The sequence below is a fragment of the Symphodus melops genome (assembly GCF_947650265.1).
Source record: "Symphodus melops genome assembly, chromosome: 19".
In the NCBI taxonomy this organism is placed as follows: Eukaryota; Metazoa; Chordata; class Actinopteri; order Labriformes; family Labridae; genus Symphodus; species Symphodus melops.
Genome location: NC_136709.1, coordinates 15,300,855 through 15,327,235, shown reverse-complemented (window position 1 = coordinate 15,327,235; position 26,381 = coordinate 15,300,855). Strand labels below are relative to the sequence as shown.

General features: G+C 38.4%; 3 protein-coding genes and 1 long non-coding RNA gene across 6 annotated transcripts; 3 read left to right on the top strand and 1 right to left on the bottom strand.

Moving 5' to 3' along the window:
• The first annotated feature begins 2,864 nt into the window (after positions 1-2,864).
• LOC306840853 lies at positions 2,865-4,346 on the top strand. Its single transcript, XR_013781381.1, has 3 exons — positions 2,865-3,398; positions 3,735-3,872; positions 4,206-4,346. It is a non-coding gene; the product is annotated as an uncharacterized lncRNA (long non-coding RNA).
• Positions 4,347-5,655: 1,309 nt separating this feature from the next.
• On the top strand, positions 5,656-9,553 carry slc22a3 (solute carrier family 22 member 3; the record flags this gene model as incomplete). The annotated part of the gene is made up of 11 exons (XM_079370551.1): positions 5,656-6,051; positions 6,356-6,459; positions 6,549-6,703; positions 7,022-7,190; positions 7,279-7,396; positions 7,519-7,622; positions 7,715-7,929; positions 8,060-8,168; positions 8,559-8,671; positions 8,787-8,886; positions 9,350-9,553. The coding sequence occupies 11 exons, from the start codon at positions 5,656-5,658 to the stop codon at positions 9,396-9,398; spliced, it is 1,632 nt and encodes a 543-aa protein (XP_079226677.1). The 3' UTR covers positions 9,399-9,553.
• Positions 9,554-11,245: 1,692 nt separating this feature from the next.
• Positions 11,246-21,737, top strand: afdnb (afadin, adherens junction formation factor b; the record flags this gene model as incomplete). The annotated part of the gene is made up of 21 exons (XM_079369281.1): positions 11,246-11,341; positions 12,078-12,270; positions 12,863-12,963; positions 13,052-13,188; positions 13,294-13,376; positions 13,800-13,871; positions 13,966-14,162; positions 14,354-14,499; positions 14,834-14,928; positions 15,027-15,298; positions 15,597-15,740; positions 16,627-16,825; positions 16,940-17,031; positions 17,228-17,314; positions 17,443-17,508; positions 17,589-17,662; positions 18,167-18,525; positions 18,635-18,726; positions 18,913-19,050; positions 19,323-20,210; positions 20,623-21,737. The coding sequence occupies 21 exons, from the start codon at positions 11,246-11,248 to the stop codon at positions 20,866-20,868; spliced, it is 3,777 nt and encodes a 1,258-aa protein (XP_079225407.1). The 3' UTR covers positions 20,869-21,737.
• dusp23b (dual specificity phosphatase 23b) lies at positions 21,027-24,234 on the bottom strand. Of its 3 annotated transcripts, XM_079370556.1 has the most exons (4): positions 24,023-24,234; positions 23,737-23,871; positions 23,240-23,519; positions 21,027-22,172 (listed from the first exon to the last, which is right to left on the bottom strand). In XM_079370556.1, the coding sequence occupies exons 3-4, from the start codon at positions 23,507-23,509 to the stop codon at positions 21,987-21,989; spliced, it is 456 nt and encodes a 151-aa protein (XP_079226682.1). In that variant the 5' UTR covers positions 23,510-23,519; positions 23,737-23,871; positions 24,023-24,234; the 3' UTR covers positions 21,027-21,986. The 3 variants fall into 3 exon arrangements, with proteins under 3 accessions (XP_079226682.1, XP_079226684.1, XP_079226683.1); XM_079370558.1 differs by lacking the exon at positions 23,737-23,871; XM_079370557.1 differs by lacking the exon at positions 24,023-24,234 and having other exon boundaries at positions 23,802-23,946.
• Positions 24,235-26,381: the final 2,147 nt, after the last annotated feature.

The following is a 26,381-nucleotide window of genomic DNA, read 5'->3' as shown; positions in this document are numbered from 1 at the left end:
TGGAGTCAACCTACATTAAGTAAAATGAGCAATGTGTAGAATTCATTGGCAGAACAAACTATTCAATCATTCTCACAAACTGTCTCCTTAACTGGGCTTCATGTGTATTTTGATGGGAATAACGCTTAAAACTGAGCAAATCACAGCATTTAACAGCAAATCTGCTATTTGCACATGAATCCGGAGTGGACTTTGAAAGGAAGTAAAGCCTGTTGTACTCTAGTTAACTGATAACATTTCACATCATCTTACGAAACAAAGACAGAACCACACTGAAGCAGAAAATGGCTTACAGTGCAGACGCCACAGCAGCATGTTGTTCAAAAGCTCTCACAGCTTTTGTTGAAAAAGGAAAAGCTCTGCTGGACCTCGCCAAGAAGCAGCGCAGTGAAGGTAGGAAGCTTTTTATGAGGCCAGAGAGCTGAAAATAGTCATTCAGATCCCATGCTGGACAGTTGGCATGTTTTTTTTATGGGTCTGACCCTGAGTCGACAGGCTGCAGACGGCTTGTCAGTCATTAGACATAAAGAACAAACACAACACATTGTTATACGCTAACTTCATTTACTTTTCCTGAAACAGGCTCACTCCAGGAATTCATCAGGCAGAAAATCCGGATAGAACAACAACAGTCACTGCTGGGTCTGATTGAAGCTGGTTCAGCTTTGTACAGAAGGTTATTCAAGCACAACACGTAATACGACTGTATAAGCGTAATTGTTATACAACACCCCACAGAGATAAACTGTTAGCTTCTGTTTTATTTGTCTGTTGTCAGTTTGTGTGTTCAAAGGAAAAAGGATGCTGAAGACCTATGGAGAAAAAGCTCTCAGTAAGACCTGATGTGCTGAAATGATTTTACCAATCCAATTTTTGAAACCAATTCATCAACGTAAGACAAAACGTAATCACTTTTTGTTCGTCAAACATGGCACAAACCATTCTCGAGTTAAAGCATACTAATTATAATCAAAGTCAATCACTGAGCTTTGGTTTTGCACTGCTGAATGAAACTGACAAGTTATTCAAAAGCTTTAGAAAATTAAATCATTTTTCACCATTTTTTTAAAAATTGGGAACTTCTTGATAAACACTGGTTTAATTTAGCATAAGAACATTTTTAAATCCAATAATGTAATTAGATTACTTTATTCGCCCAAGGCCTAAATCATTGAATTAATTTTCTAGTGAAGAAGTTGGTCCAACTCATCAAAAAAAAAGTCATTAAAAAATCTGAATAGGTGGGAAAAAAAAGTCATTAACAAACCTGGACTGACTCAGACCCACTAAAACTACTGTAACTGTCATCTTGATTTAGTACAAATCAACCAAGAGACTATAACAAATATTGAATAAGAAAATCTAATTTCTTTTCATCATAAATTAAACAGTCCCAACAAACTGAAACTATGTTTAAGAATTCCGTTTTATTGCTTCTCAAGCTGTGCTACTCTGCAGGGTGCTTTGCAGGACTTTCAGGAATTAGAAGTGAGTTCATAAATTATTATTGGATATTTAGAAATATATATATAATTCTGTCAGGGCCTTTGTCTGAGTGTTGAGTTTTTACTGACTGTGGCTGATGTCGTGCAGATGCAGTGGGATGCCTTTCTGCAACATTTGGATGATGAGTTACAGCTAGCTGCTAAAACACTGGATGATACCGAGAAGATCAAAAGTATTTCACCTGATACAGCTCTAATCAACGCCAGAACAGGAGAGTATGTTGGATGATTTTTGTCCTATTATGCAATCATTCTTGTTATGAAATCAAACTCAACGCAGCTCAAGTTGAAATCATACAGAACACCAACATAAAACATCTTTGCTGCCAATTATTGGAATAATTATATCAGTCTTTGTCACTATCTTTAAAGAAAAAGATGCTGACGGTGCCTGTGTTTATAAATTGTTATCTGTGATCACAACTTTTGCACTTTATCTGCGAACCAATAAGCACATTTTATATTGTAGTTGCTCTTACCTTATTGTTCGTAAACTGTCCCTTAATCATCTAATCTTTATTATGATGTGTGCTGCTGCTCTTTTGAGTAGGTCACCCTTGTAAGAGAGGGCTTGATCTCAACAGGTTAATTACCTGGTTCTTGGGTAAAACTCGGGAATTTTCCAAATATCTTTTACAAATTTGTCTGTTTGTCCATGTAAGTAATGTGTTATTTTAATTCATAAAATGTAGCCACAAAAACAGAATGATGATTTCTGTTTTTGTTCTGTTATTATGCCAAAACTATACTGCTGTTATTACTTATTTTGAACAGAAATGTGTTCATGTAACTTGCAGAAAAGTGACGTTAGAGAAATATTTTGGGAGAGGTCAAAAGATCTTGCTCGTGTTGATCCGTCAGTTCTCCTGTCTACTCTGCCGACTCCACCTCAAAGAGCTGGAGAAAAATCAGGTGAACAACACTGGAGACATAACAACAGTACTTCATGTTTTTATAGAGAAAACAAAAGACAAAGATGTAAATATAAATCTACACATTCAGATATAAAGCATACCAGTGCCAGTATCATACCAACATAATGTAAATTAAATTGAAAACAAACATTTGGTCTTGGATAACAAACAGATGTTTGAAGCTCTATGATATTTTTATACTATTTACTTTCCGTTTCAAACAGATATTTCAGGCTAAAAAAATAAAGACACTCAAGTAATTTTATGAAAATGTATTGTGTGCATTTTTACAATTCCTGGAGTAAAATCATGGTCTAAATAATTCAAACGTGGCTTCAGGGACCTTTCCTCCTGTATGCATACCAACACGAGTACTGTACTTTTACAGTATATTTAGCAGAGAGATGTTCGGTATGATTGAAACATTTAAAAATGATTAAATATTTGACATCAATTTCTCAGAAAAAATTGAGACCTTTTTACTTGCTATGTGTAATGATAAATCTTTTCAATAATGTTTTTTTCGTTCAGTTATTCGTAGAATCACTTTTCTATCAGTGGCTGTTCGTTCATAATCAACAGATCGTGGGTAAATCATTTCTCTTTGTTTTCCAACATAGAACAGTGAAGTTAATATGTTTTGTATCATCAAAAGGAAAAACCTGGAAAGTTTCTGATCAAATTCTTTCTTTAAAAGTGAGAAAACACGTCAGATTTGAGGGATGGATCTTACAAGTTGTTATTGTTCTTTCATTGGCTGTTCTAAAGGGTCATGAAAGCCATGAACTAGACCACTCTGTATGATGCTTTTATCATCCTGTACAACTAAATTGTCGCTGTAAATGACTTTGTTCAGAGCCTTCTGGATTCCCACTCAATTGAAGTGTTGGTCGTTTCATTTGGCTGTCAGGAGGGAGCTTCACACTGGCTGAAGGAGACTGGCTGTCAGTACGACATGCTTTTGGATTCTGACAGAAAGGTCAGAGGTCATAAGCACATAGTGATATTCCAGAATAAGTACTTGATACCTTGGTTGTCTGACACTTAAATATATTAATAAGATCCATAAAGATTACAGACACTGCTGCCCAAGAAGGATAAAACCAAGAAGGTTTTTATTTCACAACAAAAAATGTTATTGTGAAGGTTCATGCCTACAGCGGAGATATTTCAAATTTTAGCTCAGCACTTCTGCAGAAAGAGTTATTGATTACATTTTTTTTTTAATATTAGCAGCGTAACAAAGTTTAAGTACACAATACATGAGTATTGTGACAATCTGAGTTGACCACTCACTACTCCATTGAGTTTGCAGATGTATACAGCATTCGGCCTTGGAGCATCACTAAAGAAAGTGTTGAGCTTCAGTAACATGCTGCTCTATGCTGAATATGTGGTGGACAACATGGAATTTCCAAGAGGCCTTCCCTCGATTCAAGACGACATGTTTCAGGTAAAAGGACTCTCGCAGCTTCATTTTTCAATTTTAGATGGGAGAAACAAGTGGTGTTTAAGCACTGATAACTACAACAGTGAACAGGCATGTGCACACACTGACCTTGAGTCTTGAGCTCCTGCTGTTTTGCCCTCTGTATTGAAAGTAACCCCCTTTTTTATTAGTGATTTCCTGGCCTTACAGCCTATATTTGATAAAATTGTCGTTTATCCATCTTTGTAAGTGAAGCAAAACAGACGTCTAAGTTCAGACATTTTTATTTTAAACTGTCTCTAATGATAACTTTCTCATATAATCCTACAATGTTTTTGCTATCTCTGTGTTTTTCAGCTGGGAGGCGATGTTGTTTTGGACGAACATGGGAGAGTGCTCTTCTGTCATTGCTGTCAGAGTCCCATAGACAGACCCTCAGTGGAGGATATTTTAGCTGTACAATGAAAATATAAGGCTCCTTAAAGAACAGCACTGGTTAAATAACGTACAGGATAAGCTCCAGATTTCTTATGATATTTTAAAGGACCAGCTGTTAAGGTACCAGCAAGCAGTTACAGAAGCAAGAGCAAAACAGTTCTCTGACATTTTATAAAACCAAGGTGTGCCATTAAACAAATATGACGACTTTTTGAAGTTCTTTATTGGTAAAGTTGAAAGCTGAGTTCAGTCAGCTCTCAGGGTGGCTCACAGTATTGAGCTGGATAATGTCTGAGAAACATGTCAGCTCAAATCATTCCTCTGGTATCCTGTTTTGGGTCCAAATAAATCTGGCAAATAAATCCAATAACACTGTTTGTCTTTCACTAATCATACAGTATGTAACAAGTTTATACAATTTTTACACTGAGTCCTGCAAATGGACTCAGGACTATTTGTCCAAGAGACACAATGTGTGTTTGTGGAAATAATCATTTAATTGTTTTTTTTTTCTACTGTTAGAAGGGGTTCCACAAGGTTCAATACTGATTTATTTACAATTTATCTCAACAGTATCACATCTGCATTGCAAATTGTAACACCCATCTTTATGTTGATAATATAGTTCTGTATTGCTTTGGTAACACTGCACATTCAGCCATTCAATCAATAAAAACTGAAGGACTGAATACTCTTTACATGACATTACAGAAAAGTTTTTGCATATCACCACTTTGACAGAACACTGTTCTGAAAGAGTCTCCATAAAATATCTTGGTGTCTGGTTGGAACATAAACAACAACAACAGATGCTGTCTTTTTATATGTTATGGACTATGATGACATCTATATGAATGCCTCTCGACATAATTGAAAATGAGGGCATGCCATCCAATATTCTGTTACGTGTGTTACACAATGTGATGTACAAAATATGTAACATCCCTTCAGGTCAACTGGATTACAGTGTATATTGTTTCTCTGAAATGCTACAGTCAAGGTTAATGTGTACGCTATGCTATATTTTGACTACTGACACAAAGTGTATATGTCTGTGAGCTCCTGTTAACACACAAGAGTTCCTCAGGCAGGTGGCAGACTGTCATAATAATTCAGGCCTGGAGCTCGACTCAATCCTGGAGAGGGATTGAAAGGGAACATACATTCCTTAGTTTGGAATGATTAACCTGCTCTAAATTTTCCCTGAAAAGATAAATAGTAAACTCAATACTGAGAAAGAAAGAAAGAAAGACCCTGATATAAACACTGGTGCATCACATGTCTCTTAAAGACTATTTCTCCTCCTATTCTTAGAGTTGAGCTGCTTTATCCAGGACAAGAATCTCAAAAACGCCAGACAATTTGTCAGATGGCGAAAGTAGACAAACTCTTCGAGTACATAGGAGACTTTGGCCCTTTCCAGAAGAAGATTGTTACGCTTGGTTCATTACCGTTGATGCTCTTTGCTTTTGTGCTTGTTGGAGTTGTTTTCTTAGGATACACACCAGATCACAGGTGTTGGATTCCTCAATTTGAGCACCTCCAGGAGGAATGTGGCTGGACAGACCTTGAGGTGCAGGAAGTCACTGTTCCCCGCTCTGAGCAGTCAGGGACCTTTAGCCAGTGTGAGAGGTTTAGTGTGGACTGGAACAAAAGTCAACACAAATGTAATGATCCAAACGGGCCTCTGATTTCCAATGAAACCAAGTTGGAGCATTGCAGCCAATGGATGTTTGATAAAAGCCACAGCACCATTGTTTCTGAGGTGGGTTCCTTTAATTTCTGTCCCTTATTATGTTATAAATAAATGTGAGAATTCTGATATAGGAGGATGTACATGCAATTGCAAATTGTCAATGGAACATTTCTTATTACATAAGCTACTTTTAAAAATGTCCTCTTTTGATGCTTTCAAAAAATGTTGTGATGTGTTTTGTGTAAACTTGAAAAGTTGGCCATATACTTTAAATACGTTGTTGGTTTTCTTGATCCCTGTTTGCAAATGTTTTATAACCCTATACCATATATTAGTTTATTTGTCAAAAAAATAGCTTTTCCTTCTTTTCTAGTTCTCATTGGTATGCGAGAGAGCTTGGCTTGCTGATCTAAATCAAGTTTTCCTTGCATTTGGTTTTTTCATTGGAGCTTTTGTCACTGGATATCTGGCTGACAGGTCTGCCACAAACATTTGTTTCCCCTGACAGTTTTTATATACGATGAACAAAAATGTGTGAAAACAATGATGATTTTTGTCTTTCACAGGTTTGGTAGAAAGCCATGTTTCATTGCATCAACGCTTGGCCTTGGTATCTCGGGTGTCGGGGTCCTGTTGTCACCATGGTACCCACTGCTGCTTGCTTTTCGATTTCTGCAAGGATTTTTTGGGAAGGGATCCTGGACAGCCATTTATGTGCTTGGTATGATACAATTACAAGACTAACATGTGCAGTTTGGTGAAGTTGCATTCATTTCCAAGGAAACCACTAGTTAACCAGACCCACTTAACGTAGGAAGAAACACATACTGTAGCTTAATAAGTAAACACAACACTGATGCCATGCTTCATGACTCATGCAAAGGGTCTCAAATGTTGTACTGTTATTATTATCAGTTATATTGCCTGAAATGCCTGAAACATTATACCCTGCCTGTGTCGATTACCTGTGATTTTAAAAAAAGAGTATATATGTGAGTGATTATGCTTTATCTTAAGTCATTAATGTTTCCTGTTACAGTCCTTGAGTTCTTCGGGTCCAACAACAGGAAATTTGTATCCATGATGAATCGTACTTTCTACTCCGCTGGCATGGTCATCATGCCTGGTCTGGCTTACTTCCTGTCGTCCTGGAAGATGCTGCAGCTTGTCATGAGTGTGCCCTGCATTCTGTTTATCTCATACTACTGGTATACATACAGGGTTTGATACATAAATGACCATTTAATTTAATTGCATGGCTAAAATAAAGCCAATACAGACATGTCTGTCTTTAAGGATTGTTCCTGAGTCTCCACGCTGGCTGTTTTCACAAAAAAGAACTACAGAGGCCATGAGAGTTGCTTCAAATATAGCAAAATACAACGGGAGATCTTTACCACCTAACCTTCCAGAGGTATGACAAGATTGTGAAAAACACCACAGAAAGCTTAATATTTGAAGTTGTCATTTCAGTCCAAGAAAAATCTGGAAAGGCTACTTTCTAAATGTAATCTGTCAACTATCATAATTCTTCAGATAATTCTTCAGGAGGAAAAGAAAGAAGTAAATCCCGTGTCAGTGAGGGATTTGTTCAGGACACCGAGTATGAGAAAAAACACACTCATATTAAGTTATGCCTGGTGAGTCAGTTTATTTCTGTATCATGTAATACAGGCCAGCATGTGCAAGCAGTTTAAAAATATTTATTTTATTTGACATTTTTCTCACCCAGGTTTACTAGTACGATTGTGTTTCAAGGCCTGGTCCTGCGTCTGGGCATCACAGGGGACAACCTCTTCTTGGATTTCTTCATCTCTGCTGTGGTTGAGCTTCCTACTGGACTCATCTTCTACCTACTGGTTGATAGAGTTGGTCGCCGCTCCCTCATGGCCGTCAGCAACCTCACTGGTGGAGTCGCTTGCTTGGCAGTCCCCTTCATTTCCCGGGGTAAGTTTAACTGACAGTCCAGTGACAAGTTGTGAAATATCCAAATAGCTGTAGGTCTTGGTCTGCAATGCCTTGTTGCTTCTTGGTCCCTTTTCCTTAATGATTCGTGTCCCTTTTGTCCTTACAACAGATTTTGCCTTCTTGAAAAAAGGTATTGCGATCATCGGGAGACTTGCTGTTGCCATTGGAATTGAAACATTGAACTTTGCAAACACAGAGATGTATCCAACCCCTCTTAGGTGAGTTTAAATAATGTGTAAAAAATGTTCACATCAGACTAAGAATGTGCCCAGAAAATCGTCCAAACAATGAAATGGTCGCTACTTGTCTGTTTTAATTTTTTATTTAAACAAAAGCCCATCTGGGGACGGATGTTGCAAATTAGCACCTGCTTAAAAAACTTAAACACTTGTATTGGATGGCTGTTGGCTACAGCCATATTGTAATGCTTGTAATGCTCTTTAAGTAAGCCAGCAAAGACGACAGACAGCACCTCATTGTGTGGAGGAGTTTAGAATTATTTTGTTGTAGAAAATGTAGATGCCACCATCTCTCTCTAAAAAGAAGCAAAGCTATATCATGCATGTCTCACTTGATTGTAGAATGATTCATTTTTAAATTTCCAACAGAAATCTGGGAATGTCAGTGTGTTCATCTGCGAGCGACTTTGGAGTAATTGTAGCCCCATTTCTGCTCTATAGACTGGCTAGTATCTGGCAGGAGCTGCCTCTTTTTCTTTACGGTACACTCTAGGCACACTCTCAGAACTCTTCATTCATACATACCGAGAGAAAAATTATACCTTACCAATTTGAGATGCTTTTTATTTCTTGTAAAGTTGTGTTGTTTTGTTTAAGGTGTGATGTCGGTGCTCTACAGTGGTTTGGTGACAATGTTGCCTGAGATGAGAGGAGTCGACCTGCCGGAAACTATTGAGGATGTGGAGAATCTAAGAGGGTAAATCAAATGGAAAATGTGTTTAGAAAAAACAGGGTCAAAAAGTGAACTCTTTATTTATTTTATTTCATTTAACCTTTATTTAACCATGAGAGAAAACTCATTGAGATTAAAAAGTCTCTTTTTCAAGAGTGTCCTGGACAGGGACTTAAAACTGATTTTCATATGGACACAGTATGTTTTGGTGGGGGAAAAGGTTTTTCTGTGATACTCCATTCCAAGAAAAATGGACTACATCATAAGTCCTTAAAAATCTGGCGTTGCTCCAAAACCTATGATGTTGTCAGATGACTGTAGATAGGTGCGGAGATAAGGTGAAACCAACAACAAGATACATAAATAAAACATGTATGCATAAAACATAAAAAAGGTTTTTTGGTATACCAAAAAAAAGGATTTCAAACTTTTAAGGATCATCGTTTTCTATCTAATGCGTCTTTGTTTGTATGTGTGTTTCTTACAGGGGGAAAGGCAAGTCAAAGGTCACAGAGAAAAACGGCATGATTATATGACTGAGGCATCAAGAGCTGGAACATTACTGGAGTATCTTTGCATGTGTTGTTTCAAAAATACAGTGTGAGTGTTATTGCACACTTATATGACATGTGATATGCTGAGGCTTTAAAGGTGTTAATGAAAAAATTGCACTGTTAGAAGAGGCAACACGAGGTGTCAAGAAAATGAATGAAATCATGTTGGTGTTTCTCACTTCAACGCTTTTTTTATTCAACTTTACTTAACCTTAACTTTATTTGTTAGAATATTTATTAGAATAAGTACTTCAACTTTTCTTAATATTATACAGTGTATTTACGCTAATACTTAATTTCAAAAGGAGAAAGGAGCAACAGTAAAAAAAATATATATATTGTGCATGTTATAGAAAAGCCAACAAGCACTGTAAAATGATGTGAGACATTTGCCTGTACCATATGCCATGTTGAGTTACTGATTATTGATTGATTATATGTGATCAGAATGTTTAAGTTTTAAGAGGGGTTAAGTTCAATAATGCATGCCATAGAGATATTTTAAAGTCAAAGAGTTATCATGTTTACCAATCACGTTCTCAATATCAGTCATTTTGCTGCTTAGGAGGGATCTAATCTTCACAGACTTGAAGTGGTAGCTTGGACACAAACAAATTTATCCTTCTTCCATAAGTCAGGGGTTACTGAAAGGATTTCAACAGTAAGTTTAATAAAGACCTACATACATATGGACTTGGACTTGTATAGCACCTTTCTAGTCTTCTAGAGACGACTCAAGGCTTCTTTCACACTAATTCACACTAATTTCGCTACGGAAAACAGCCCAACGTTATAACTAAACTAATGTCCTTCACACGCATTCACGTAATGCTGACTGTGCAACTTGGGAGCAACTTTGGGGTTCAGTCTTAGCCATGGATACTTAGACATGTGGCTGCAGGAAGTGAGTTAGAACCTTGACCTTTGGTGTGGGAGATGACCGACTCTACCGCTGAGCTGCAGCCAATCATTGACAGAGTGCTGTGATTTATTTTTACTTCATAAATACAAATTAAAATAGTTGTTCTTCTGGGCTGTATCCTTGTATTTTTGTCTCAAATTAAAGTTGCGCCTTCTAATAGGCAAAAACATTTCTGGATTCCAACATCCAGACAACAATACCCCTGATTATGCAGTTTTTATGCTATGGTGTATATCTAATTAAGAGTTGTTTTTGTCAAGGCTTTTGTTCCATTGTAGTGTTACCAGTAGAGCTTCGGAGCAGCCAACAAAAGCTGCCCTACATACATGGTGCTGACTGAATGGGAATACATGAAACCATAAATAGTGTTGAGAATCTTGGGTGAGAAAAATGGAATTCCCACCAGCGTAAATATCAGTGTCGCTGCCATAAAGATGATGCAAATCTTTTATGATGAACGTGTCAGTGGTTGAGATTCCTGAACACTGTAAACACAACCTGATAACCTCAGCAGCATGATGCACTTTAGCTCATAGAAATTATATAAATTAAAGGGAAAACGACAGATCTCATTTAGAGGTGGATCATTTGCCTTTCAGATATATGATTAGGAAACTGTTTGCCTCACATAACAAAGATCTGCTGACCCGTTAAATGGGGTCAGAGGGGTGTGGGGGCTTAGAGAGGGGATGAAGTATTCAATTATGTTTAAAACCTCACCGCACAGCACAATGAGTTTAAAACTAATGGGAAGTACATTGATAAAGGGGTGGGGTCCTCGTGGATACAATACCCATACAGACGAAAACTTTTCTGTCACAGGATTTTCCTCTCAGACTCTTTCTGGAAAAAAAAGACCCATCGACAAAAAATTGCCAGACGGAAATTTTGAAGTCACAGGTGAAAAATGCCGGAGGAGGAAACATGGGAGAAACTAGCCCAAGTTATCAGACAATGGAACAACAACAGACTGGATCTTTTTGAAATAAGCCCACCGGATGAGGTGAGTCGTCTGCAGACACCATACAGGTCTCAGACACCATCTATATTCAGTGTATACATTTTAATAAACCTTTATTTCTTCAAAATTATCCATGCCAAAGTATTGATACACCTTCAATGTAAAGTTACACCCATGTGTATTTTTAGGGTTAAAGCATGTATGGTAAGAAAATGGAGGTTAATAATAAGGGCTTTTTTTTATATATCATACATTTATGCTGCATTCATGTGTTCCTAGGACGGTCCCAGTTTCTGAGTTAGTATTTTTTTCTTCAGACTTCAGTGTGTGGGCCTAGATTAATTAGCAAAGTTATTTATAAGCTTTAACCAATGGTATCAAATCAGATTTACCTGACTTTTTACTCAATGTTTAATGCTAATACATACTAAGATATTGTTTTAGCCAATGAACGTGACTTGTATATTGGTAATATTGTCGCTCCAACTCTCACAGGCATTCATGCTGATTTTTCAACTTTGAAACCTTTAAAAATGTAGGATTCAGCATTTTTGGTGCCTCAACCTCTTTAGAGACTAAAATCTATGATATTTTTACTTCTGTTTCTTCAATTAACAGTCCCCTGACCTTCAGGCAAATGCAAATACAGTAGCCAAGGCAACCATTTCCAGCAACTCTTGTCATAAGACATATGGTCAAATACTGTTGAATGAAAGCCTATCAATTCTATGTTTAAATACAGTAAAAAGTGATGAAACAGTTTTCTGTTTTTCAGCAGAACTTGGAGTTTTATGGTGTTATGCGCTTCTACTTTGAGGATCACGTTGAAGGGAATGTGGCCACAAAGTGCCTGCGTATTTGCAGCAGCTCTTCAACTCACGAGGTCATCGAAACACTTTCAGAGAAATTCAGGCCCGACATGAAAATGCTGACAACAAGTTATTCCCTGTATGAGATCCATGCAAGTAAAGGTAAGCCCTCCACTCCAGGTGTCCAGAGATGTAATAAAGCTTTAAGATGAAATGATGAAAAAGGGGCAATAGATCTCCCCACTTCAAAAGGTTAAGAGACAAACAAAAGATTCAATATTACTTTCTTTGTTCAGAGGCATTCTGCCAATGCTGTCACCAGAAGTAAAAGCTTAAGGCTTTAAGCGTACCACACAACAATACAGTCGCATGACTTCAACTTTACCTCCCCAGAGCTATACTTAGTAACACAACCTCTATGGCTTTATTTAGCTGCTTAATAGCAAAACCCTTTTTACAGACCTTCAACTTTCTTGTAGTGTGTGCACCCCGATAGCTCATGGTGGATTCATGTTGAGTCTTTGAAAATAACACAAAGAGTAAGGTCTAGACCTGCTCTTTTTGTTAAGTGTCTTGAATTCATTGCATTAATTGGTGCTTAACAAGTAAAGACTGATTGATTACAGCAAGACCTCCAAAGTCTGTTATTAGAGCTGTGTCTCTTCTATGCTCACCATGGCGACAGTAAGTTGTTTTGTAATTGATCTAATTTCAGAAAAGAATCAAACTGATGTTTTTTTGTTGTTGTAATAAGTACGTAAACTGGATCTGGATGAAAAGCCTTTGGTTGTACAACTACACTGGACCACGGACAACAGAGAAGGGCGTTTTGTGCTCAAGAAAGACAAAGAGAGTTCTGAGGTACCACACACACATTAATCAGTGTGCGGTTTCATTCTGTCATTGCTTTCACATTATCTCATATCTCTATTTATGCATTTAGAAAATAAAGGAAAACGTTCATGAAAAGGAAAAGGGAGGCGTTATCCAAAACTTCAAAAGGACACTGTCAAGAAAAGACAAAAACAAAGAGAAGAACAAAACAAAAGCAGCTGACAAGGTGTCAGAAGATGAGAATGGGTATGATTCTTCTTTGTTCACTATGAAATGTTATTACCGAGACCCTTATCTTAAGGGCCTACCTCACTGACAGAATATCATCCACCTTTTAAAACAAATATCTAGGTCAACTGAAACCCGGCTGAACAACATCAACATTTGTGTGTCCAACCAGGAGACAAATAAACTCCGGAGGCAGACAGACCAGGGTAAGTCTGCAAGCTATACAAAATATCAATGATAAAAATACTCCTTTAAAGACAAATACAATGAAAGTAAGTACGTAAAATGTTATTCAAATAGCACTTTCTAAAAGACTTAGTCACAAAGTGCTTCACAAATGAAACCAATCAAACAAATCATAAGGAGAGAAAATGGAAAAATGTGAGAGTTAAATGTATGTTTCTGGTAATACGTGTACAGTCAGATGTTAAATTTGCCTTGTTCAAACTGTTGAAGGTCATACCCTGAGTATAAACTGATTAAGTGTGTGCCCATGATTGTGTGTTGGGCCAGAGATGAAAAGATTTGTGAAATATTTAGGAAAGGAGTCAGTGAAGACATTCTAATTGCTTCCATTTTTATGAACACAAACACGGTGTCTGATGACCTTTTTTTTTCATTAAATACAGGAGCTAAACACCCAATACATTTTCATCCAGATCAACCTGGTTTGCCAGTAGGAATCAAATTCTGTGATAACTGTGAGTATGTTTTCTTCCAGTTTAAATAATTGTCAGCTTTAAGCTCACTTCCTTCATTCTCACAATGCCCCCTGCTGGTGTTTTTGCATTACAGCTGAGGAAGCCTTCCTGTCTGCAGTCATAAATTATACCAACAGTTCCACAGTTCATTTCAAGCTCTCGCCTGCATACGTCCTCTATGCAGCAGGGCGTTTTGCTCTGCAGAGGTATCACAGGGGAAGCTCTAACCCATCACAAAGTGTGGCCTCTGTCACAAGCAAAATAGTGGCCATGACAAGGAAGGTCATCCAGGCAAGTTTCATAACATGTAAACCCTGAATTTAAGACTCTGTATTATAAGCATATTGTGAATATAAATGAAAGAAAGGCTGATCTATTGCAGTCAAACTAAAACAGACTTATATCCAATGTTCAAAAGCTAAGAAATCAAAGCCAAGTTTTTCAGGTGTTTAAATGTATTTGCTTTGGCATTTACTTTGCAGAGGCAGCAGACCATTGCTGGCGCTCTCGCCTTCTGGATTGCCAACACCTCTGAGCTACTGAACTTCCTCAAGAATGACAAAGATCTCACCTCTCTTACCCAGCACAGTCAGGTGGACCTTTCCCACCTGGTGCACAAAGCTTACAGGTACAGAGAAGACCACAACGAATTCAGTGATTTTTTAATCCAAACTGAGCCTGCAACAAATGCTCAACACTGCCCTCCACGAGTCACAGTATGAAACTAATGTTCAGCTGAAGTACAGAACAAATCAGGTTTTATCACGCCGATTGACCAGTTATTTAAAGGTCATTTTTAGGGGCTAATTTTCTTGGGTTATTTTCTGGCATTTATAGGCAAAATAACAATCAAACATTGCGAACATAATCGATAGAGTGCTCAACAATGTAAATGATCATACAGTCTTGTGCATAATGTGGAGAGTTAAGTTTTTGGATTTAGTTGTATTTTCTTTCCCCAGTTTCCTGTTACAGTGTCTGCAGAATGAGTTAAGGAAGCATTTACCAACTTTTTTGATCGATCCAGAACAACATGGCAGACTGCCTGCTGGTATAGGTAAATCCTAATAAATCACATAATGAACTGTAAAGAGATGTATTATTGCATTTTGTCTTCCTGTGTAAAGAAAATAAACTTTCCACTTACATTTGCAGAGATGGTGCTGAACACCCTGATGAACACCATGTCTCTTTTACGCCGATGTCGGGTCAACCCAGCCTTCACCATCCAGATCTTTTCCCAACTCTTCCACTTCATCAGTGCCTGGCTCTTCAACCAGCTGATGAATCAAGGGCACAACACCCCAAGCTTGCGCTCCCACTACTGGGGAGCTGCTCTTCGCCAGAGGCTCACGGCCATCGAAGCTTGGGCAGAGAGGCAGGGCCTGGAGCTGGCTGCTGACTGCCACCTTGGCCACATAATCCAGGTCATTCCCATCAAGCCATCACATGTCTGAATATTAGTAAAACAATGGTTGGAAAACAGATGTTAGGAGATAATGATGTCATTACCCTCAACAATTTAACTGAAGTTACTATACCTCATAATCTGTGTAAAACCTCAACCATCAAGAGTGCTTCTCTCTTTAAACTTCTTTGTAAGACATCACATTTATCAAAATGTTAAAGCTCTAAAGGTTTCATCTTGGATTTTACCTGTCAGAGCCTATCCATGTACCAGTTTGTATAAGATGTTGAAAAATCGTATTTCCTGGCTGTTACTAGGCAACCATGCTCCTGACTATGAATAAGTACACAATGCAAGCCGTGAAGGACATCCAGAGTACCTGCTTTAAGCTGAACTCACTGCAGTTGAAGACTTTGCTAGCTGGTTACCTCTATGCAACCAATGAGCCTCACATCCCTCCTGTAAGTACTTCTTATCTGCACTCACTATCCACTCCTGTGATACTTTGGCTTGTTGCTTATTCTTATTCTTAAAACAGATTGGTAAAATAAATTCCACACATCAAGTCATCTACATCCACATAGCTGTTGAAGCACATGCAAAGGTGAATTAGTTTAACAGTCATGTGGAAAATGGGCTGTGAAAATAGAAGAAAAAAAAAACATTAGAAAAACTTACACTACATTGTGAATTTAACAGGAATATGCCACCAACCAAACTTGAATTAACAGCATTAAAACATATTTAAAAGCATATAACATCCCAACTTTATGCCTCTCTGGTTTACAAGGTAAATCATATTTGAGTATACGTGGTAGCTTAAAAACATAAGAGTTGCACTTTGGATTTTTCAATATAAGTGCGATGGCTTTGTTAAAGGAAGCAATTATACTTTATAGGGAAGAAATAATCAGTCGTAAACCATCTCTAGCTAAATCTGTCTATTTAGAAATATCTAAGTGAATGTAAAAAAATATTTCCCCTAAGTCAAAAGTACTCCTTTTTAAATATGTACTGTATATAATTACTGTTCTTTAAAGTCCAGTGTATATTTGATATTTTTATTAATAACAATGGATTCGGTCTTCTTCTTTGAGCTTATTTTAAGATTCAAATGTTAAAACCAAATGTGCAAAGAAAATAGTTCAAATAAATCAATGAAAAGAAGGCTACTTTTAATTTCCTCAGGTCATTTGTCAGGGTCATCTGCACTAGATCACAGCAGGCAGATTGGATGTCCCTTCCCTGAAACCTTGTCATGGAATGACGAATGCCAATCCATATGACTAGAACAACCTTTTCCTGAAATATATCTGCCGTCTGATCCTCTTGTCATCCTCGCTGCAGGATTTGATCGATGTTGTAGTGACGGCCGCAGAGGCCTCAGCAGATGATATGATTCGGAGCGAAGGACGGGACATCCAGCTGGAGGAGTGCCTTGACCTTCACCTGCCCTTCCTGCTGCCGGAGGGAGGATACTCCTGTGACACCTTGAAAGGAATCCCTCCAGGGTTTAGGGAATTTTTGGAGCCAATTTGCCACAAGGGTATGGGATTTTTGTTGTAATTCCAAAATGTGAATATTAATATCTACCAGTTATTGCATCCAATATAACATGCATAACTGGTTTGATATTTGTATTGACATCCTTTTCATTCAGGTCTCTGCTCTTTGATGTCCCAGCCCACCTCGAAAGGTGATTGGACTGTGTACTTCAGTGAACTAACCTCCTCTGAGGAGAGTGCACACTTAGTAAGTGAAGCACAATGCTCTGTTGATCCAGAAAACACACACACACACACACACATACACACACACACACACACACACACACACACACACACACACACACACACACACACACACACACACACACACACACACACGTCAAATAAACCAATTTTAAACACCAATGGTACAATTTAACATACTGTTTTTTCTTTAACAGGCAGTGCACAGAGAACCAGAGATCGTAACTATTACTCTGAACAAACCTCTGAACAGTGGCATGGGGGTCAGCATTGTTGCTGCCAAGGTGACTACCTTTACTGTCAACATTTTTACCCCAACCCCGACGCATTCACAAACTGGAATTTTTCTAACTCTGAAACCTTCTGCATAATGTTCATCTTAATTCATACCCTTCATCTTATTTTGTTCCAGGGAGCAGGGCAAGGTAACCTCGGCATCTATATCAAGTCAATTGTCAAAGGAGGACCGTCTGAAATGGTGAGATCTGAAAACTTAAATTCAGCAAGATGTGCAGAGATTTCAGTGGGATTAATATCTTTCGCCTCTACCTTTTGCAGAATGGCAGGTTAACAGCTGGGGATCAGCTGCTGAGTGTGGATGGTCAGAGTCTGGTTGGCATCAGCCAAGAGAGGTAGCTGCCACATATCACACTGCTTTACAGCTGCCAGGATGAAGGGTTATGTGTGCTTTCTTAACCTTTGAATTAGTCGTCTCACCACTTCAGCACAGAATGAAATAAATCAAGAACTTTGGGATGTATTGCCATGTAATTGCGTATATGCATTCATTGCCCCGAAGAGCTGCATCCCACCAAATCATGAAATAAAATCAATGACACAATCGTGCAAAACAGCATTTAGTTGGACAGGATTATCTCTAAAATATCAAATGCAAAGTACTTCCTCCAGAGATAATGCCATGAATTAATTTTCAGACAACCAACACCATTTTTTTCAGCATCTTCTCCTCTCGCAGCTCATTCAACATTAAAGAGTTGTTTGTTTCTCCTCTCAAATGAAGATAATCTATTAAAAAGTGAGACAAAGGCTTCACAGTCCTCTAAATGTTTACTTCACTGACATTTCAATAAGCCGTTACATTTTGGAATTACATTTGTATAATTTTATTGATTTAGGGCAGCAGCTATCATGCTGCAAACTGGCCCCGTTGTGAAGCTCAAAGTTGTAAAGTTTGGAGCGAGCTACCACGGCCTGGAGGCTCTGCTGAGTGAGACTAAAGGTTACTACACATATAAACTTAAACCATCTTTTTTTTTTTTTTTTCCACTGTCTGCTCTGCTGGACCTAATTCAAAACATGTTTCTTCCTTCCCAAGGCGATGAAACTTATGCCGTTCCCAACAGTAAATCACATGAGCTGTACTATGTCGGGGGTCCTGGATCCTCAGAAATGCTGCATGGAAGCAGCAAAAGAAAAAGGGAGCAGATGATGCAGAGAAACAGACAACTTTATCGCTCCAACCCCAACATGACCAGTGGGCGATCTTCTATTTTTATCAGATTTACTAAATTAATTGTGTTATATGCTCGAGGGCAAGTCATTAGCACATCTACAGAGTATTAATTTACTGCTTGTTTTCACAGACTTTGCCCCAGGAGAGGGAGATGAAACTGTTGACCCTGTGGTAAGAGGGAACAACACAACTGCTGTTTCCAGCATCAACCTTTGTACTGATGTAAGTGATTTCTTATTAGAATACTGCTTGAAATGTTTTTTTAAATGTCCAATCACTACAATGAGAGAAAATGTTAGAGGCATTTAGCAAACCAAAAATGGATGCCAGCTGTGTAACACAAAGAACTGTTTTTAATTTAACATGTGTTAAATAAAGTGTCAGTTACATTTGTGTCTTTTTTTCCAGATATATCACAGGGAATACTTGACACTGCCAACCTCTAAATCCCAGAAGAATATGTCTGAATCTGGGCGACAGCAGCAAACACTTAAAGTGTCTTTGAGGCCTTCAGATGGACAGAGTTCAAGTAAAAGGACCTTCATGGTGAGTGTCTGTTACATGCTACAGTGAGCCATAAAGTTCCTCTGGCACTGGTGATTCCATGGTCACATCTTCATCACAGTCAACTTATTGTTCAACAAGAACATTTACTTAATTACTTTAAGTGTAATTGAGAGGCAAAGTAGATGGAGACTTTTTTTGCTTCACCATTTCGCAGATGGAATTAAGAGGCGTTTAAAACACAGGACACAGTTGCTACAAAAGTGCTAAAACTAAACTACAGAACAAAAACAAAAAAATGTTTTCTCTTCTAGCGCCAAGCTCTGTCCCAGGAAAACTTGTGTGTGGACCGAGGACGCCCCCTGCTGGACGAAAGGCAGAACTTGTCGGAGCAGAAGCAGCAACATGCAAAGCAAACCATGAGCCACTATTCATCTTTCCCAATCCGTACAAGTGTTTCTTCACATGACATCCTCTCAGTGACTGTATCTCCTACCAAACAACAGCAGGGGGACCGTACGAGCAGCGCTGGTGTTTGGAGAACTCCTTTTTCACAAAACCCAATACCTACACCTTCAATCCAGCCAATACGCATCGATATCCCTGTGACCAGAGCTGTGAACACACAGACAAATCCTCCCCTTACCACCTTCCAGAGTTCTTCTTTAGCGGCACTGAAGATGTGCCAAACTCTCAAAGTTAATGGAAAGAGTCCTCAAAACCCATCTCATCACATGCATGCATGTCCTGTCCCTTCAATCAAAAAGCTACCTCAACCTTCACTTCTCCAACAACAGCAAAGATCCACTACACACGGAGATCCTGCAGTGAAACCACAAGTTAGCATCCCTCCATCAAAACACGTCTCCTTCCAAGAACCTCCCACTCAACAGAAGCAGGGTACAGCCAAGCAAAAAGACCCCCAAGGGATGTCTGACCCGTGGAGGAGGGAGGCCCAGGAGCAACAGGAGAAGCAGCAGAGGCTTCAGGCGGTGGAGCTCCTGCAGCAAGAGGTGCAGGAGCTTCAGGGGAAAGTAAAGCTCTCTGCAGAGGAGAACAACCGGCTCAGGAAGCTCAGTCTGGAGTGCCAGTTTCAGAAGAGGCTGCAGGAGATTCAACAGAGAGCAGAGGAGGAGGAGGAAGACGATGACGAGGATTTGGACATGATGGTGACCTTACAGCAGCTGGAGAAAGTGACACAGGTGAGGCCCAACAAGGGTGTCAATTAAATGTTTGAAGAAGCTAAAGAAAATCAGATTTTACAAATTGTAGTTCTGGAATTTATGGCCTCTGGAAATGTGCCAGTACCTGATGACTAGGTTACCTGCCCCTCCCCAATCATTTTATCTGATAACAATGATGCAGTTTAGACCTCGGTCTATATTCATAACATGTAAAAGAAGAAAACACACAAGTTAATAAAAAAAGTCTAATAAAGCTTGGTAGGCTTTTTGAGATGATCTTTTCTATGTACACATTCACAACCCACTTTTGGGTTCTGGCCCGCCTATTGAGAACCACTAACACAGAATAAATCCTGTTAACTTCATCTTCAGATGAAAACATTGGACAGAGACTCTCAAACACAAATTCCTTTTAATTCCTCTTGTTCAGAACAAGAGAGGCGTTGCTGGGATCATCAACACTGAAGTGAAAGAGTTAAAAACGCAGACAGGAACTCATCTGTCTCCAAAGGAAGACCAAGAGAAGACCGGTGAGACAGGCATAGTATTTCTTTATTCCAAACACTCAGAGCTTATCACACAGTTCATTTTAATATTTACATGTTTCTGGCAGATCAAATATCAAGTGGACGGATTAAGGACATGCACACCACGGCATCAAAAGAGTGAGTTTTGAGCTGCCAAAGCAAAACAATGAAATTGCATCAACTACAAGCGCCCATGTATGCAGCTTTTCTAGTCATTTTGTACCCAGTCACACTGAAATGCTCGTACACTTCCGTTTACATGTACTCTGTCCTACTTTTAAAATGTGCTTTTTAATTCTTCCAAAAACTTTTAGAAAGTGTTTGTAAGATCCCTGAGTTAAAAAAAAAACTAACAACACAGCTTACGGCTTTTTTGTGTCCCAAAAAACGTATTTTTAAATATTCACAATTCAAGTACTTGTTTGTTCACAGGAACCAGGAGGATAAAATGAGAAGGGCATCAGCTCCAGAAAAGCTCACATTCAAGGAACGTCAGCGTCTCTTTTCACTGGTGCCCAGTGTCTAAAGGAGGTTCAACAGCCGCCCACGTCTAGACACAAAAATAAAACCAAGAATGATAGATATGAGGCGATGAGGTCCACACTGACGGCCAATCAACTGTTAACAGTTACGAGAATCCAACACTCTGAGCCAATAGTTTTCATCCTTTGAACACAAATGGTACTCATACTTTTGCATGAGTCTGTTAATGGTATCCTGGCAACTGTTAGAAAGGTAAGTATGGACACAACAAATTCCAGGAACCCATCGGCACTAAAAACCGTTTGGCAGCATGTCTCAGGTCAAATTGTGATTTTAAATGTGATGCCTCCTGACTAGTAACTTCTCGTGGATTCTTGGTTGGCAGTCAGTATTTCTGTTGTTCAATCTGTTGCTCTTAAAGTGATCAAGATTGCATCACAACTATTTGTAGGTGATGTTTGTATAGTTATTGTTATTTGTTGTTGGAACAGTCCTTGAAAAGCCTTTAGATGATGTGTGAAAGTATAAAATACATCAGTGGCATGTAAAAAAAGGCAGCATGAACATGTAGATGTAGAGCTAACTTTTGTCTTAGTGAAATGAGACAGCAGCAGTCTGCGTTTTTTCTTAATATAAGATTTTTTTCATTTATCATTTCTTCATATTTTTACTCTCATATTTGGTTATTAAAGTTTTACGTTAGCAAAGTATTCAGGTCACTTTGTGTTCTCATTTTAAGCGTCTATGTAAAATGGGATGACGGTGTGCTTCTCATCTGTAAAAGCTACTTAGTGCGCTGATGAAACTGAACCACAGCTTTCTCCTGATCGTGAGTTTCGATCGAGCCTTTGCGCATCCTGCGGATCTCATTGATGGCGTCGATCCCCGATATCTTCCTCGTCTTCACCAGGTAGCAGGCCAGCATCGTCCCTGTTCTGCCATGACCGTGCATGCAGTGAACTCCAACACCCTGAAGAGGAACAACACGACGTTTGTTTAGTTAAGTCACCGGCAGAGACTCATCCCGCGTGAGTCAGTGTTATGAGACATGGCATTTTGTTCTTGCAAGCAGACATCAGCCGATTTATGAAAAGTCGACCACAAATTAATAATAATGGCTTGTAATTATATATCACTTTTCACCATGAGCCCTTTACATATCAGCTCACAAACAAAGACCAAATGATTTAACCGGGTCCAGAAGCGGAGTTCAACAGGTGGGTTTTGACAATTTTCTATACAAGTTAAATGATACTGTAGGTACAGTTAATAAGTAGTGTAGATATTTTTTATACAGGTCTAGAGTGATATTAAACTGGACATGTTTTAGACTGTTAATTTGGCAGAGCAAGCCATTTGAAGACCTCACCTTTTCATTTCATTTACGATTATTATTGTTCAGGTACAGATCCAAAGTAACGTGACAAAAGTGAAACAGGCCTGACTGAGTAAAAAAGGGTCAGACAACAAAACTGATAGAAACAGAACAGCAACATTTAGAGGAGAGGGGGGACATAAATGAAATGAACAGATACAAGTTAAATCAGTGAAAGCAGTTATTCTGATATAATGTAGGATCTAATTACAGATTTCAGTGCATGTATGAAAAAAAAATCTACAGACTATAGCTGTTTTTGAAAAACAATCCTGGGATTAACAATTTAAAGAAGCCAATCAAAAACAGTAAACATGTCACTAAGCTCGGTAAAAAAGTGTTTTACTGTCAAAGACTTTGTATAAATGTAAAAATTGTACGCATAGTAAGAAATCTTAACTCTTTTTTTTTCTTTATGATTGTTGCGCTTTAGATGAGCTGCAGGATTATGACAGACATTTTCCTTACAACTACTTTACTTACTACTCCAGGAGTTTTATCAGGAGTCAAATTAATTTAATGTCAAATGTGTTAAGTTACAGTGTGAGCCATCCGAGGCTCAACTCTAAATCGTCCTGAAGATGCTTTTTTAAGCCTAACCATCATGTTGAACACAGACTATCAAGTATATGAAGTACTGTATATGACAAATGAGCCCTTACCTCCCCTTTGGCGTTGGCCTCTTCCACGATGGAGAGAAACCTGTCGATCTGACTTGGTGAAGGTGGGGTAAAGTCTACGATCTTGATATGGTGCAGCTGTAAATCTGGGCACGTGTCATGATAGGGTGGTTTTCGCTCACACAGGCAAACCAGGTGTTTTATACCATTATCCAGCAGGTACTGGTAATCAGAAGTCATTCTGGGCAGTGCCAGTCCAGCCAACTTGCCCGGTTCAACCCAGGAGAAATTGTTTGGAGACATGGAGGCCATGATTGTCAGACTGAAAGGAGAAAACAAAGGATCAATGAAGGTTATTTGCTCACATAAGATAATTACTTTACACCTGGTTTTTATTGTAAGTATCCTGTGTTAGACCAAAGTTATTTTATAATCTATAGTTAGTTTATATTAAAAACATTGTATATCTATTGATGCAACAATCTTTAACAAACAAACAACGACATTTGGTAGCAAGCATTAATTTGTTTAACCATTACCTTTAAAATAAGATGAATATGCAGGTAAAATGGTTTTAGAGACCGTGAGAAAAGTAAACACTCAGTGTGAGATGCAGACAGTGTTTTGACAGTGTCAGGCTATTTGTCTAACCAACCCTCAGCAAACAGGCACAGCTAGTTCAGAGCATGAAAAGGAGGATTAGTTGCATGCAGTGCACACTTCGGAAATAGTAAAAGCATTCTGTGAAAACACACCGTGTAGGCCCCACACACCTAAACCTAGTTCTCCATTAAGTCTGCACAGCCTCATACACGCTTTACTTACCGTCTGGCTCACCTGCCTAACCGTTCAGATAAAGTCTACTGCCAGCAGAGGTTATTGAGAAAAACTCAACTATACATCAGCATGCTTGTTAACTATGTACAGCTACAGTTACAGCTATTTACAGCTGAAGAAGACACCGCTGTCACATACAGCCTACACGAGCCGCTGTAATGCTAACTGGGTGAGTAGCGAGGCTGAAGTTGGTTTCTCATTGGAGATTTAAACGTTAAAGGCAAAGTGCTTTTTGGATGGTTGCATTTAAGGTACATCCGAACAAAAGAAACATGTTGATCATATTTTCTTTATTTGTTTCACGTGCACTGGAGTGTGAGCAAGTTATCTTCTAACTTTTGTGCACATAATGAATGTTACGCGCACAAAGTACAATCTTACAAAGAAAGTGTGGGAATTTTAAATGGAGGAAAAAAAACATTGACAGTGTAAAATTTCGGCCGAATGTGCGCACTCAATGTTTCAAGTTGAGTTTCGTCTGTTTGGCACATTACGGTGAGAAATATATCAGAAACGTTTACAATAAACTTAGATTATGTTGTCTCTTCAAACAACCTGATATTCAAATTAGTACACAAGTTAGTATGCAGTAGATAAACTAACTTTGAGCCAGCTAGCCCACTGAAATATTAAGTTTTGATTAGTTTTCTTATTGGTCATTTTGTGCACAACAGCATTGTTCAGATTAACTAAAGGACGTTGGGATTCTTGAGCCTATAATATTTAAAAAACTGGACCCATCTTTGTTAGAGTCTCTATCTCTTTAGAAATATTTAAACCATATTTTACCATTGTAGGTATCGTGGGTTTTGACCTGGGCCTGTGTTTTGCGTCTAATCGAGTCTTTAATATTTTACTGGACATGATCGATGCGGAAGCTAAGTTGTTCCCTTTAAGTCTCTTAACGGAAGCTCCCAATCTGAAACTAACTTCAGCTGACTGTAAACGTACATAACACTGAGAGGAGCTAACATGCGTTTTGTTCAATAAGAGCAGCTCATCGGGGGTGAAAAGATGCTAATCATTCCTCAAACATAAAGAGCAGTACAGTTCAATCTATTTTATTAAACATTTTAATAGGGGTTTATATGTCAGGATGGCCGAGCGGTCTAAGGCGCTGCGTTCAGGTCGCAGTCTCCCCTGGAGGCGTGGGTTCGAATCCCACTTCTGACAATTAACTTTTATCCTCATGCTCTGTAGAATATTTGTTCTAAATAAACATTTAGAACTTATGATCTTTTATTTTAGTAACCGCTTTAACCCACAGTAGACCTATAAAACTAATTTTTTGAATCAGCACAGTTTTGTTCTTTTGTTGTGATTTTACACAAAGGATTGACAATCAGGTTGCACAGGAGGTTTAAGCCCCAACCTCTCATGACAAAGTGTCTGGACTATGGTGATGTTTTATGCCTCCTTTCTAATTGTACATGCTCTGCTGGACGATGGCGCTCTGGGGTTCATCACTCATTTTAAAGCCCTCACTTGTTGTTTGTCAGATATATGGCTTAGACGTACTCGTACAGTGGTGTATTCTTGTATATATTTTAGGTATGCTACCCTGTTAGCTTCCGATCTCCATCTGTCAGAAGAGTAGGAATTTATGATGTTCGATGCCAGGATCCTTTATGCTGTGCAGAATAAACCTTAAGCGTTTGAATTGCAGCTATGACAAACTGGTCTCATTAAAAACTACTCTTCTTACCATGTTTACATTATGTGCACAAATACTGTACACTTTGGCAAATTCCTTGTATATGATATTATTTAAACTGTCAACCATATTCTGATCTGATAGCCTTTATTTGGATGCCTGTCTTATATAATGTTGATATTTTCTGAGACACTTTAAATATAATATCAGATTAATGGCTGTCATACATGCAGTTTTTAAATGAGATTCTGTGGAGGTCATAACATCTGTTGCATGAAGTCATCTCTTCTTAAACCGCTCACACCGGTTTAACAGACCTACACATTTAAACAACAACTTACTTACCACTGCCAGACCCTTCATTTGAATCTTTTGGACGGTTAGAACTTTTTTTAAGAGAGATGTAAGTCAGTGTGTATTGCAGGGTTTATCATTTAAAGTTTATTTACATCTTGTATTATTAAAGATATAACCATATGATAAACCTATTAGTGCCTCAGTTCTGCATTAATGTTTCAGTAGGAGTTTGAACATGTATAAAAAAAACTTTGTCTCTCAAATAATCAGAGAAACCCCAGGGAAATATGGTTTAAGAAGTTCAACTATACTTCTTTTTGGTTTTCCTGTTAGTGCATATTTTCAATGTCTTATCCACCAAATCAGTACAAACACCTAATGCCTAAACCCAGTTTG